The sequence below is a fragment of the Rhincodon typus genome, chromosome 33, assembly GCF_021869965.1.
Source record: "Rhincodon typus isolate 14 chromosome 33, sRhiTyp1.1, whole genome shotgun sequence".
Taxonomy (NCBI): Eukaryota; Metazoa; Chordata; class Chondrichthyes; order Orectolobiformes; family Rhincodontidae; genus Rhincodon; species Rhincodon typus.
The window spans coordinates 6,074,128-6,089,462 of NC_063364.1; the positions used below are offsets into that span (position 1 = coordinate 6,074,128).

At 39.9% G+C, this 15,335-nt stretch overlaps 1 protein-coding gene across 2 annotated transcripts in view; it reads right to left on the minus strand.

Annotated features, from left to right (window-relative positions):
* The window catches only part of efl1 (elongation factor like GTPase 1), a 242,269-nt gene that overhangs the window by 223,563 nt on the left and 3,371 nt on the right, over positions 1–15,335 (minus strand). For both annotated transcript variants that reach the window (XM_048616009.1, XM_048616010.1), the window contains exons 3-6: positions 11,411–11,478; positions 6,587–6,671; positions 5,511–5,644; positions 5,072–5,209 (exon numbers count right to left, since the gene is read on the minus strand). In XM_048616009.1, the coding sequence (XP_048471966.1) occupies positions 5,072–5,209; positions 5,511–5,644; positions 6,587–6,671; positions 11,411–11,478 (425 nt within the window). The remainder of the gene's footprint in view (positions 1–5,071; positions 5,210–5,510; positions 5,645–6,586; positions 6,672–11,410; positions 11,479–15,335) is intronic.

A 15,335-nucleotide genomic window follows, 5' to 3' on the forward strand; every position in this document is an offset into this window, starting at 1 on the left:
ACCAGGCTCAAACTTAGATCAACAGAAACATAGTGGCAGACATTTAAGGGGATATTTCAGAATTGTCAGGAGAAGAGCACACTCATTAGAAAAAGAAAATTCTAAAAGGGAGGACCCACCATCTGTGGTTAACTGAAGTTAGGGAAAGGATTTAAATTAAGGATACAGCCTAAATAACAAAAATAATTGCATTACAAAAAAAAAAGTTGTGAAAACTACGGTACATCCTTAGGGTGTCAATGTTGTTATTCAGATCCAATCCTTTAGATTTAAAAAGGCTAATGGTAGACTATCTATAGACAACCATAAATCTAGAACAGAATTCCAGTCTAGCATGCAACTTCACATACAATTTATGATCCAAGTGAAGAATGCAATGATGTTTTCCAAGGAGTAACTCAGATAAAATGAAGTCAATCTGTGGTCAAATGACACCAAGTACACAGTACAGCTTTTACATTTTACCTAGTACATTTCAGCAACTTAATCTCTGTGTAAAACCATGGACTGTTAAGGATGATTCGATGAATTACCGACTAAATAGTGTTTCAAGCAAAGCTTTTCCCTGGATGCTTGAGATAATATAGGCACATTTCTTGGCCAAACCAAGTTTGCTTTGCACGAAGGTTCACCACCAGAGTGTTGAATCAGTTCCATAACCCAACAGGACACCAACACGAAATCAACTAATTCATACTTGGTTGCATTAAAGTTCATATCCTGTGTGGGTCAAAGGTGGTCAGGCAAACTGCACAATCCCAATTTTATTGTCATCTGTAGGCCACCTGTCGAAATATATTTTAATGCTCCTTTCACCACTTAAAATGAGCAGAGAAATAAATACCTAATATAGCAGGTGGCTTTCGTTTTCAATACTGTATTCAAACTAATTAGTGCATACTGCAGAATCATTTACTCCACACTGCTCCTTAGTCGGTTGAATCCAAGACTGAGTCCCAATTATGAGAAATTTGTGAAAGAATGTTTGATGATTAAAAGAACTTGAAGTATAATCAAGTCACCAGCACATTCAACTACAGCTTCCATTTATACCTTTTCCCTGCAATGGATATAAAAAGCCTTCCTTCCTCTGTTGCATTCCCTTTTATACCCTCAGCCTTGTACACCATGTGTCTGCTTCTTTTAAAAAAATTCAGCAGATCCTCCTTTATTTTTGCTGTACTACTCTCTCTGTCTTCATTTTGAGTTGAATTTTTACTTCACTTCTCCTCTATTTCTCAATCATTTCTCCATCCCTTTTGTTTTCCCAGTCTACCCCTTTAAGCTACAAATTTTGATTCAGTCCATAAATACTACCAACTGACAGTTGTTGTTTTCATTACTATTTCAGTAACCATTGAATTGAAATTGTGGCTCTGGTTCTTGTCTGTAAAATGCAAAAGTATGTGAATTATTTTAAATATATTTTCATTCACATAAATTCACAAGATCACAAGTTATTGCAGTTAAGGGAGGTCATTCAGCCCATATTAATTTATCCCTCCATAAACACCCAAAACCACACTCTCCCAAGAAGGCATCCAATTGTTTCTCAAATGATTTCAGGATTTTGTCTCTGCAGGTCTTCCAGGAAGTCTATTTCATATGTTGATCATTTTTTGTATGAAGTAATTGCTGACATGAGCAGTAAATTTATCATTTATTAGTTTGGACCTGTGCCCACTTATCTCACTATTCCAATTTAAGAATAAATCTAGAATAAAATTTTAAAGTATCTTAAAAATTCTTCATACATTGCATGTGTGCCAGCCCATACATTTCCTTAACCAATGCCACTAAAAACAAAGCCCGCTCAGTACTGTTTGCGGGAGTTGGCGACGTACAATTTGGTGGTCACGCTATCCATAGACAAAATTCAGAAGTAATTCATTGGCTGTGAAATGCTACGGCACATACTTCAATAAGAAAGCCGCTATACAAGCAAATGATCATTGAAGGTTTCTCTTGAAAGACACGCTTCCAGTTGAAAAGTCCAAGTTCATCCAGATTTCATCACTGATTCCTTTGACATCCAATCAGTGTTTTTGTGCTGCACTTTTTCTCAACAATCTCTTGATCAGAATGAGTCACAATACTCAAAGCACGTTACTTGAAACAGCAGAATTTAGAATTCCCCAGTGTTATTCCACACTTTGCTGATTTTGTTGATTTCTGCCTTTGCATGGTTTTATCATCATGGTTCAGTCGAAGAAAATTCTGAGGTCTCTTTTGTGACATTAATCACGCGTATGCTGCCTGACTGTCTGTGAAATTCTTAAGCCAAGGAAATCTTGTTGCGTCTTTACAGAGCATTAGTTATGCACAGGCTCTGACAAACAGTACTGAGCTTTGATTTTCTTGGCATTGCTTTTCTTGGCATGGCTGGCACACATGCAACATATGCAGAATTTTTATGATAAGAATAAATCTAGAATATAATTTTAAATTAGATTGGAATGGTAAAACAAATATGCAGTTCTGATCGCCACACTATCGAGAGGATGTGACTGCTCTGGAGAGGGTGCAGAAGAGATTCCAGAGGCTGGTAGAAATATGGAACATGCTGCCTGGGAGGGTGGTGGAAACAGATATTCTTGCAACATTTAAGAAGTATCTGGATGAGCACTTAAAATACCAGGGCATTGTAGGCTATACACCAAGTGCAAGTCAATGGAATTAGCATAGTTTGGTGCTTATTGGCTGGCACAGACATGATGGGCCAAAGGGTCTGGTTGTAGGCTGTACAACTCTATGACTCAAATTGCTAAGGGAAAAGTTGTGAGTAGTATCTTAGTTACATTGTGACTACCACTGAAGAGCCCCACCTCCTTTTACAACAGCGAGAGACCTATCCACTCCATGTGGAGGATGGGGTGAGGTAGTGGTATTGTCACTGGACTAACAATCCAGATACTGAGGCATAATGCTCTGGAAACATAGCTTTGAATCGCATCATCTAGATGATGAAATTTGAATTCATTTAGTAAATCTAGAATTAAGAGCTAATCTAATGGTGGCCGTGAAACCATTATCAATGCCATCAAAACCCATCTAGTTTACTATAAAGTCCTTACGGAATGGAAAATCTGCCACCCTTGCCTGGGCTGGCCTATATGTGACTCCAGATCCACAGTAATGAGGCTGACTTTTAAATGGCCTAGCAAGCTGCACAGTTGTATGGGACTGCTGAAGTCTGATAAAAGGAATGAAACCGGACAGACCACCTGACGTCAACCAAGACACCAAAAACAATATGGGCACGCAGAGCCTTGTCAACCCTGCAAAACCCCCTCACTAATATCTCGGATATTTTGCCAAAACTGGTCCACAGACTTGTCCAGAAACAGCCTGACACAGTCATTCTCACAAAATTATCCATGACACCATCATCAGGAAGAGGTTTCCATGCCTATCTTTAACCTGATACAATGAGGCTTCAGGTGTTTTGAGTCAATGTTGAGGATTCACGGTGCAAGCCTGGATTGTATACCACTGTGCCAAAATGGACCTTTGGCTAAGATGGATGAGCATTTCTAGCTGAAGACTGCAAATATTTCAGCCATATCTTTTGCACTGATGCGCTGGGCTACCCCATTATGAGGTTGGGGATGTTTGTGGATTATCCTCCTCCAGTGAGTTGTTTAATTGTCCACCGCCAGTCATGACTGGATGTGACATGACTACAGAGCTTTGATTTGATCTGTTGGTTGTGGAATTGCTTGGCTCTGTCCTTCAGTTGCTACATATGTTGTTTGGCACAATTAGTCCTGTTTTGTTGCTTCACCAGGTCGAAACCTCATTTTCTGGAATGCCTGGCGCTGCTCCTGGCATGCCCTCCTGCACTCATCATTGAACCAGGGTTGATCCACTGATTCGATGGTAATGCCAGGCTGAGATCACAGGCTGTGGTTGGAGTACAATTCAGCTGATGGCCAGCGTACAATTCGTTTGATGGCCCACAGGGCCTCATGGATGCTCAATCTTCAGTTGCGAGATCTGTTTGAAGTCTGTCCCATTTAGTTTGGTGATACTGGTACACAGCACGATGGAGGATATTCTCAATGTGAAGACGGGACTTTGTCTCCAAAACGTCTGTGTGGTGGTCACTTTTACTGATACTGACATGGACAGAGAAATGCATCTGCAGCAGGCAAAACTGAGAGAATGAGGTCAACTATGTTTTTTTCCCTTTTGTTGGTTCCCTCACCCCCTGCTACACATCCAGTCTAGCAGCAATGGCTTTTAGGACACGATTTGTTCCTAACCAGCTTGAGTGCTGAACCACTCTTGGTGGTGGTCACTAAAGTCCGAGAGTACATTCTGTACTCTTGGCACTCACAGTGCTTCCTCCAAATGCTGTTCAACACACACTAATTATAAACTGAGAGTAGCAATATGTGGCAATCAGCAGGTTTCCTTGCCCATGTTTGACCTGGCGTCGGAAGATATCATGATGTCACAGATCAATATAGAGGATAACGTTCAAACCCAAACGTATACACTTATGGCATTACCTTGCTGGGTCTGTCCTACCAGTGGGACAGGACATACCCAGGGATGGTTTTGGTGTTGTGGGATGTGTGTGTAAGGTATATTTCCTTGAGTATGACGATGTCAGGCTCTTGCTTGACTAGCACTAGCCCCCAGATGACAGTAAGGAGGACTAACAGGTTGTGTTTGCCATAGTTGATGCCTCATTTCCACTTTTCTAGCAGTTGATATAACTGAATGCTTGTTAGGCCTATTCACAGGGCAAATATGAGTCAACCACATTGCTGAGAGTCTGGGGTCAATTCAAGAACCAGATAGATATTTCCCACAATCGATACTGGCTTCGTGACTTTCAAGTCATTGGACACTTAATTCCAGATTTTTATTGATCTGCTGCGGTGGGATTCGAGACCAAGTCCCTAGAACATTAACTGGGTCCCTCGATTACTACTTTAATGACAATACCACTAGGGCATCACCTCTCCTGGTGCGCTTAGACTATAAGAAGGATAAAGAACAAAGGAGACACACGGTGCAAACAAATTTTCAACAAAATATTAGAAGATGTTTTTATTTTTACCTGTTCTAGAATCTTCTGTAAGTGAATGTAAGCTTCAAGTGGAGTCAATTTTAGCTCCATTATTAGTCGATCTATTTTGTTAATGACTAAAACTGGACGAATATTTTCCAACCAGGCCTGGCGTAACACTGCTTGCGTCTGAAAATAGAACAGCAACACTCCTGCTGATTTCCACTTGGGAAAAATTAATTCAACATTCACAATACAACAACTTAAAATGTTTTGGTGGTGCATACTAATTACTCTATTTCACTGCAAAATTTGCTAAAACATTAGTATTAAGAGTGCCTATGAATAGTAAAAACACATCTGCATGAGTAAAATATTTCACACTACTGTATTAAAAATGTCTCTGAAACAAAGGCACTGACAGCTTTGTACGTATTTACTGTAAGTTTGAATTCTCAATGAACAAAGTTTACTTGTTCCTTTTGGTTACCTGAGGACAAACACCTTCAACAACGTCGACCACCACGACAGCACCATCACATACGCGCACAGCAGTCGATACTTCAGAGGAAAAATCCACATGGCCAGGAGAATCTATCATGTTAATGAGGTATTCTTGATTATCTGTGAAAGAAGCAACATCTGGTGATCAAAACAATAAAAAAAGTCAATATGTAACATTTTAAGTCCATTTTTACAAATCGAATTCAGGGTACAAATCAGTACCCACTAAAATAAACCTTAAACTTTTATGTTTACAGTTTCAGATTCTTATTTTTTACCTCAAGTCCAGCTTAATATTATCCATTACATCAGCAGAACAACTGACAAGATTTATATGATCATTCCTTCTTAGTGAATCGGAATTTTTTGAGAGTTTCTCTTCAGTCTCAACCACTTCAAGTTATCTTAGTGGTGGATGTATTGACAAACAGGTCAACTCGCCTGATTTTTTTTTTTCCTCAGTATATTTTCCCAGGATTAAAATAAATTCAATCAACATGTTCAGAAATGTAATTATACACCTTTGCAGCAAGTGGGGCTTCACCCTAGCATCTTGGCTCAGAGGAAGGGACACTACCAATGATAGTACCACATAAGGACCTTAACTTCAAGGATTAATCCAAAAGAAAAACATCTGTATTTATAATTAGGAGGACAGACTTCAGGTACAAGCTCTAATTCTATTGGAGAAGTGAACACCATGATACATAGGAGCAGAAGGCAGCCATTCAGCCCAACAAGTCTGCTCCACCAATAAATTAAATCGTGGCTCATCTGATAGGCCTCAACTCTACTTTCCTGCCTTTTCCCCCATACCCTTGATTCCCTTACTGATTAACAAGCTGTCTTATCTCAGCCTCGCATATACTCAAGGACCTAGCCTCTACTGCTCACAGATTCACTACCCTCTTGATAAAAGAAATTCCTCCACATCTGCATCTTAAATGTATAACCCTGTAGGCTAAGATAATGCCCTCTGGTCCTTAGCTCTCCCACAAGGGAAAACAACCTCTCAAAATCTACCCTGTGATTCTGTGATGTTTAGGTTTTGAAATTGCTTACTTGTAGTGAAATGTAGAGATATGGAACTGGATTTCATTGTGATTCCACGGAGTTGCTCATCTTCTCGGCTGTCCATGTACCGCAACTACAAAAAAAATATACAGGGAAGGCATTAATGTAATATTTATTACATTTAATAAAACATTTTAAAATAGCACTTTACTCTCACTGCATTTTCTCTGAACCCGCTGCATTAGTTTACAACGCCAGGCCAAGTCTACTTATTTGTATGCTTTCAGAGTGTCCACCACTCTCTAGATATCACATTTTAACTGGAACACCAACAAGTCACAACTAAAAAAATTTACAAAATAGTACATAAAAAAGGAAAAAAAAACACAATCTCTTACTATTTTTTACGGCCAAAAGATGACTTAAGTATATTGAGAGAATAACGAGAGGGAGAAGCGGGTAAAAATTCAAAGAACCTTTCAAGAAAAATAATCAGCCTGTAACTGACCTCAGGAAATACTTATATAATTTGCCCACAGGGTATTACACAATAGTACCCTTGGAAGGAGAGATTCAAGTGATGATCATAACTATGATCCAAAACCTTTAAAAAAAAGCTCATTAATGCAGTATATTGACTACTAGAAAAAAGCATGATACAAAATACCGACCATTGGGTTTTGAATTCCATCGTCTAAGTTAATATCTGGGACTTTCATGGACTGAAATCATTTCTAAAAGTGACCAAAAACATGCCCTTAAACTGGCTACAGGCATCACCTGACAATACAGGTTGGCCAAGTTTCATAGAACCAATGTGGATTGCACAAAGGACAGTTCAAATTGCAATTAACATTACAACTGAAGGCAATGAAATCAAATCAGTCCTACCCTAGGAGGCAGGAAAAGGCCATTTCCTATCTGATCAGAGATAACAAAGTGTGGAGCTGGAGGAGCACAGCAGGCCAGGCAGCATCAGAGGAGCAGGAAAGTTGACGTTTCGAAAAGCTCCACACTGTGTTATCTCTGACTCCAGCATCGGCAGTTTTTACTATCTCCTATCTGATCAGCACTATCATTAGAATCTTTCCATGTTGGAGATGAACCATTACCTACAATTATCAAACCTAAACATGAGGAACTTAGTAGTTGGAATATACAAAGAAGCCAGTATTTCAAGAAGTTCTCTCTATGGCAGGAGGAGAGATTGATTTTGATTGCAGAACCAAAACAGGCCAGAGAAGGTTTTTCCCTTCTGTCTCTTAAGAAGCAAGTGCAGTTACAACACCAACTGCAAAGCAACATCAGGAAATCAAGAATGTTAAAAATAAATATTTCTTTTATTTCTACTGATGACTCAAGAAGCCAGTTAATCAACCATAGTGCCAGGTTAAAATCTTACTACTCAATCCCACTGCTGCCAGGTTACTTTGCTGTTTCTTTAGGGGTGGCACAGTCGCTGATGGTTAGCACTGTTGCTTCACAGTGCCAGAGGCCCGGGTTTGATTCCACCCTTGCCTAACTGTCTGTGTGGAGTTTGCACATTTTTCCAGTGTCTGTGTAGTTTCCTCCAGGTGCTCCAGTTTCCTCCCACAATCCAATGTGCAGGTTAGGTGGATTGGCCATGGGAAATGCAGGGGTGGGTCTAGGTGGGGTGCTCTTCAGAGAGTCAGCCTGCTTCCACACTATAGGGATTCTGTGATTCAAAAGAGAGTTTATCCTCCTTTTGAAGTTTACATAATGAAACAGAAACTTACTCAATTAAAGTAACATTTTCAAGGCCAATGATGCACACCAGCACCTGCAGTGTGCATTCTAAAGGTTTCTATCGTGCCGGGGAGCACCACACACAGGGTGCCATAGATCAGGAGCATTTGGCTGAAGCGCAAACAAAATTTAAGAGCCCCTTCAAAAAAAATCAAAAATGGGCTGCAAACAAAAACAATCTGTATAAATTGTACTGGATACTATCTCCTTTTTTAACTTTATAGGTGTGCACACACGTGCACCTACGTGACTGCACAAAGGTTGCATTTTTGATGTTGCATCTATTATTTTTATTGTGGTTAGCTGTGACAATACTTTGCCCTGGTTTGTTTTATGAAGAAAGGTTGAGACAGAGGAGAAGAACAGTCTGCTCAACGCCAATAAAGTAAACAGCTTGTGAGGCATTGGATCTTTTTTTTAAAATGTTGTAACAATAGGAGCAGCCTGAATGGGTGGGGTCACAAAACGGGATTTTTAATTTTACCTTTGAGCAGTTGTTGGGGTCTTGAAGCTGATGTGGAAGCTCCTGTTCCCCTCTCTGTTACAGCTAAAAGCTGAGGCTCTCTTCCTACTGCTAGAGTTGCCTGTGAGACAATCTATTTTACTGAATTTGCCTTTGCTAAGGGTGTGATTATGGGATGTTACTATATTGAAACAGTTAATTAGTAGTAGTTAATACATGTACTACTTTGTTAAGCATTTCAGTAGAGTTAGAGTTAAGCCCATTCTTTTGTTTTTGTCTATTTTTACACTACGGTTAAGATACAAAGTGTGTTTTACTTAAAGTTGAGTAGTTTGACCAATCAAATTGTATTTGGAATGTGACGTTGAAAATACACTTACCCTGAAAATAAGAAAAACTTAGGGTCTAGGATATCTTCACAGAATCCCTACAGTGTGGAAACAGGCCATTCAGCCCAACAAGCCCAACCGCCCCTCCGAAGAGCATCCCACCCTGACTCATTCCCTTACCCCTGCATTTCCCCATGTCTAACTCACCTAACCTAAACATCCCTGGACACTATGGGGCAATTTAGCATAGCCAATCCACCTACCCTGCACATCTTTGGACCGTGGGAGGAAACCGGAACGCCCAGAGGAAACCCACACAGACACGGGGAGAATGTGCAAACTCCACACAGACAGTTGCCCAAGGGTGGAGTTGAACCCAGGTTCCTGGTGCTGTGAGACAGCAGTGCTAACCACTGAGCCACTGTGCCGCATTTGGTCTGATCCATAATATAGCAGATAATAAACATAATCTTTTTGTAACTCAAGAAAACCTTGCAGTTGGCTCCATACAACTATAATATAAATTAGTTAATACGTTTTAATTAGAAAAAGGTATGGTCACGTGCTAAAAACAACTTAAACATTCGTCGTGACCAACTGGTCGAATGAAAAGAATGGAGCCAATTCACCCTACCTCACCTGGTCAGACATCACAAAAATGGCACTCGTACATAAACGTGGGGGAATGGGTAGATGCTGGTATAGTAGTAATACCACTGGACCAGTAAGTCAGAGGTCCAGGCTATTCCTCTGGGGATGAATCTCCACAAATATCCCCATTCTCAGTGATGGACGAGCCCAGGACATCAATGCAAAAGGCAAAACTCAAGCATTTATAACCATCCTGAGCCAGAAGTCCTGAGAGAATGATCCATCTTCATCTCCATCTCCATCTCCATCTCCATCTCCCCCCGAGGTACTCAGGATCACAAATGATAGTCTTCAATCCTTTGGTTCACTCCACATGATGACAATAAATGGCTGAAGTCAGTGGATGCTGCAAACATCCTGACAACATCTACCAATAGTTCTGAAGACACGTGTTGCAGAACAAGCTGCACCCCTAACTAACCTGTTTCAGTGCAGCTCCAACACCGGCATCTAGAAGACCATGTAGAAGATTGGTGAGGTATGTGCTGCCCACACAAGACAAATCCAACATATCCAATTACTGCCTTATCAATCTAGTCTCCATCATCAACAAAGTAATTGAAAGGGTCACCATTCGTACTATTAAGCAGCACAAATAGGAATAACCTGTTCAGTTTGGGCTCTGGCAGGGCCACCAAGATCCTGGCCTCATCACAGCCTTGGTCCAAATATGGCCAACACAGCTGAGCTACAGAGGTGAGGTGAGAGCGATACCTTTGAACATGGCCTTGTTGGCAATCAAGTAAGCCACCAAGGAGCCCCAACAAAATTTATGTTAATGAAAATCAAGGGGTAAGGTCTCCATAGATTGGGGTCATGCCTAGCACAAAGGAAATTGATTACGGTTAGAAAATCCAGTCATTCCATAACATTTCTGTAAATTGCTTCATGTTAGTGACCTATACCCATCACAGAGGATGAGAAACAGATCTCCCCCCATCATAAGGTCAGAGTTAAGGATGTTTACTTATGATTGTACAATGTTCAGCACTATTCACAATGACGTAAGTACTGACAGGGTGCTTGCTGATATGCAGCAAGATCTGAACGACATTTAGGCTTGGGCTGATAAGTGACAAGTAACATTTGCATCACACAAGTGCCAAGGAAAGACCATCTGCAATAACAGAGAATCAAACTATCTCCCCCTGATATCAGTGGCATTACCATCACTGAATCCTCCATTATTAGTGACAAGAAATTGAACTGGGCAAGCCATTTAAATACTCTGGTGGTGAAAGCAGGGGAACAGCTAGATGTACTACAGCAACTTGCAAAAGTTCAGCAAAACCATCATTCAAACTGATAAGCACCACCATCTAGAAGAACAAGGGCGCCAGATGCATGGAAAAACCACCACCTGCAAGTTTCCTCCAAGCCAAACACAACCCTGACTTGGAACTATAATCCCCATTCCTTTGCTATCACAACGCAAAATCCTCGAACTCCTTCCCGAACAGCACAACTTGTGGGTGCACCTGCATCGGACAGACTGCAGCAGTTCAAGAGGCAGCTCAACATCACTTTCTCAAGGGCATCACAAGTGTCCCATGATAAAGCAGAAATACCAGAAAACTGTTCTTTCAGATCTATTATTGACAAAGTAATTGTTTGGATAAATCCCCCTTTTGCAAGTAATCGGCATAATTTGTCATGGCTTACCTTTCCTGCAAGTCGATTAGAAATTATCCCATTGCTAGCAATAAGGCTATCAGCTAACGTGGTTTTTCCTAAAAATATGAAAAACAATTCATATTAGGTACAAATACTTAAATTCATTTCAAAAAGAGAAGTAAATCGTTAAAAATTTATAAGAAAGCATGAATGTTTCTAAATATATGATTAATCGCTTACGTAAATGACATCAAGTTTGATTTATATAATGCCTTTAACTTGTTGCAAGGCACTGCACAGGAGCAAAGTAGAAGAGAAAGAGTTACTTTTAGAGCCTAACGTAGACAGTTCAAGGCACTGTCAATGGTGGGGCAAAGGAATTTGATGATACATAATAGATTAGAATCAGAAGGAGATGACGTTCTCAGAAGGCTGTAAGGGGTCACAGATTTGGAGGAACAGGCCTTAGATAGATTTAAACATGACGTTGTTCTGCAACTGGCAGCTAATGTAAATCAGCAAGCACAATGGCACATGGGGTGACCAGGAATTGGTGCAGGTTAGGATATGGGTCGCAGAGTTTGGACGTGCTTCAGTTTATGGAGGGTGAAAGATGGGACATTAGCTTTGGTAACAGTAAAATAGTCAAGTCTGAGGAGAACAAATGCATGGCTGAGGGTTTCGGAAGTAGAATGAGTTGATGCATGGGTTACGAAAGATGATTTTTTTTGGAGGTAGAATGTAGTCATTTTGAGAAATTACATCCCAAAGGGGCTGTGGAAAACCAATGGTATAATCTAGCAACTTGCAATCCTAACAGTGGCTCATGGATGACATCATAGTGATCATTTCCTGGTTATTTTCTATGGGCATGCAGGAGAGGAAGACGACTTTTGAACAGAATACAAAGTCCATGATATCATTTACCCATAGTGCAAAATCAGGAAATAATACCATTTCCACAACCAGAAAGCACAGGAGGTCGATACAGGAAAAAGAAACAGCTAATATAAAAGTGACCTCCACTCTTCACCACTAAAATGCATATTCTATTCAACTATTATTATTAAGAATTCATGACTCTAAAATAAAGAATAAAACCTACAGTTGAACTTGGGCCTCTTAACCCAAAGGTAAAGACACTACTACTGTGCCACAAGAGCCCACAAGGGCAGCTTTCACGATATTTTCTAGTTTACCTGCTCACACGTTATTAGACACCTTCAGAGTATGTGGGCCTTTTGGCTCAGAGGAAGGGACACTATCATTACACCACAAAAGCCCCTCGACATTGTTCAGCTATGTTATGATACACCACTGAATCAGGTGGGACGTTAATGTGTGCATTCTGGCTCAAAGGTAGGGACACTACCACTGTGACACAAGAGCCCTTAACAGCAGCTTTCCAGATGTTTTTTAAAAATCAACCTGTACAGAAATGTCGTTGCACACCTCTGGATCAGTTTGGATTTGAACGTGGGATTCTTGGATCTGGTAGGTACACTTCCATGGCACCACAACAGCCCTCACAGATTTAAAGTGCCCCTTGCTGAAAACATACAGGGCATTTAATAATCCAACACTTGAAGCGTGTCTTGAATCCACAACCTTCTGCCCCAAAGACAAGTTCTACCAAAAGAACAAATTGTAGACTAAACTGTTACAAGCATTGCCTGACAGTTGATTTAATTGTACTTTCTAATCAACCTGTTTGTAGATGTTATTACACACATCTGGAGCAGGTTGGACTTGAACTCAGGCCTGCTGGCCCAGAGGTAGGGACATAACAATCAGTCACAAGAGCCGTTAAGGGCAGCTTTCCAGATATTTTCTGATCAACCTGTTCAGGAATGTTATGACACACCTCTGGAGCAGGCAGGACTTGAACCAACGCCTCCTGGCTCAAAGACAGAGTCACTACACTGAGCCCTCTTGGCATTTTGAACATTTTCTGCACTGGTTCATGATAATTTAATGGTCTATATCATTATAGATTAATTAATAGAGGGACATTAATTGCTTGAACTTAGATTGAGATAGTGGTAGTATACAGGGCACTGGGGGAAAGGAGGGGGGACTATCAAGAGTTTTATTAAAAAGAAAAGTGGGGTGATAAAATATTTTTTACACAGGTAGTTAGGATCTTGAATGAACTGCCTGGAAGTGTGGTGGAGACAGATTCAGTTAAGGCATTCAAAAAGCCATTCATTTATTATTTAAATAGAAACATGCAGAATCATGGGCAAAAGGCAGGAGACACTCACTAAGTCAAAATACTCAGAGACCTGGTATAGACACCATGAACCTTTCTGCATCATAACAATTCTGTGATTCTATGTACCTGGACTCCCAAGTTTCTTTGGACTTCCACTGTACCTATCTTTTCACCACTTAGAAAGTAGCCAGCTCTATCTTTACATTGAAATAAGTTTGCCAATGTTTTGTCCAATCATTTCTTGGTAATTTTATACTTCAATTTACACTGCGTATAATGCCTCCTACCTGTGTGCCATTGGCATTTTAGATATATGGTTTTCTACCATATTATTCAAGTCATTAATAAATATGACTAGTAGTTTGTGGACACAAAATCCTGTAGGATTCTACTATTCAGCCTCACATTAATTAGAGTAGCTGTCCATTAACATTTACTCACACTCCTGCTGCTCAGTCAATTATCCAACCCGGTCCATAATTTACCATCACTTTCACCAGTTTTACATCATATTAAATAATTTTGAATACCTTCCGCTGACTGTGATTTCAAACATTAACAGATTTGTCCAATTTATTGAGGAAAGTTTCAGTCTTCCCTTAAATCTAGAAACATGGCCACTGTATTGTGTATTTCCCTTTCAAGCAAAACACTGAATTCAATCATTTTATGACCAAATGATCATATTACAAGGCTGTTAAATGAATTTGGTTCATTGCTCATTATTATCTCTAATGTGGCATGTCCTTTTTTCCCAAGATCATATTGTTGTAGAACTCCATCAAGAGCAGTCACTCTCTGACTTGATCGCCTGCTACCCAATCTATATGAATATAAACTTGCCCATCAAAACCCACTGCCTAAACTATATGCTTATCTAAATCTTAGTTAAGGGGTTTACTTCACATATGCCAACTTGGGCTCTGCACAAAACTTCCAATACAGTCTTAAATTCTATTTCTTAATTGTACCCATAAAGTTACCATTGTTACTTTATCTCATATCATGTCCTCCCTCATTATTGTAGTGATTTCATCCTTACTCACTAAAGCTACACGTCCTTATTATCATTTTCCCTATCTTTACTTATAATCTCTATATCTAAGTCCAAGTCCTTGTCATTTTGCAGCCAGAAAGGATGATTTTAACCCTTTATTCCCTCTTTAGACAAGACTCATTTAATTTGTTGAAACAGTTATTCAAAAATGGCATACAGCTCAAATCTTGGCTGCAAAAACAACTGTTTTATTCATTTCTTTTAAACAGATAAGCTTCTAATCAATTATTTCTACAGATGACAATTTCCAATTAAAATTTACACATTTACTCACCCATATTTCTATCCATCAGTGTTCAAATTTCAATTTAGTACACATGATGAAATTACCCAATCATATTCAAACAAACACACATGACTATCTTCTCCAATCATAATATGGTCTTACAAAAGTGTAAACACATCCAACTGTAGGTACGTACTTGAGACTATAAGAAAACCTATACTGTCCCTTTAACCTGCTTTCACAGCCACATATCATACCAAACATGTTGAGTTTGTAGTTCATTCAGTTTTCTCTTTACAGTCTAAACATTGTGTAAAAATTACTGCTTGGACCACTATCCCCAACCAGCACAGTAGCTCAGTGGTTAGCACTGCTGCCTCAGTGCCAGGAACTCGGGTTTGATTCTAGCCTTTGGTGACTGTCTGTGCGAAGTTTGCACTTTGTCCCCGTGTCTGTGTGGGTTTCCGCTGAGTGC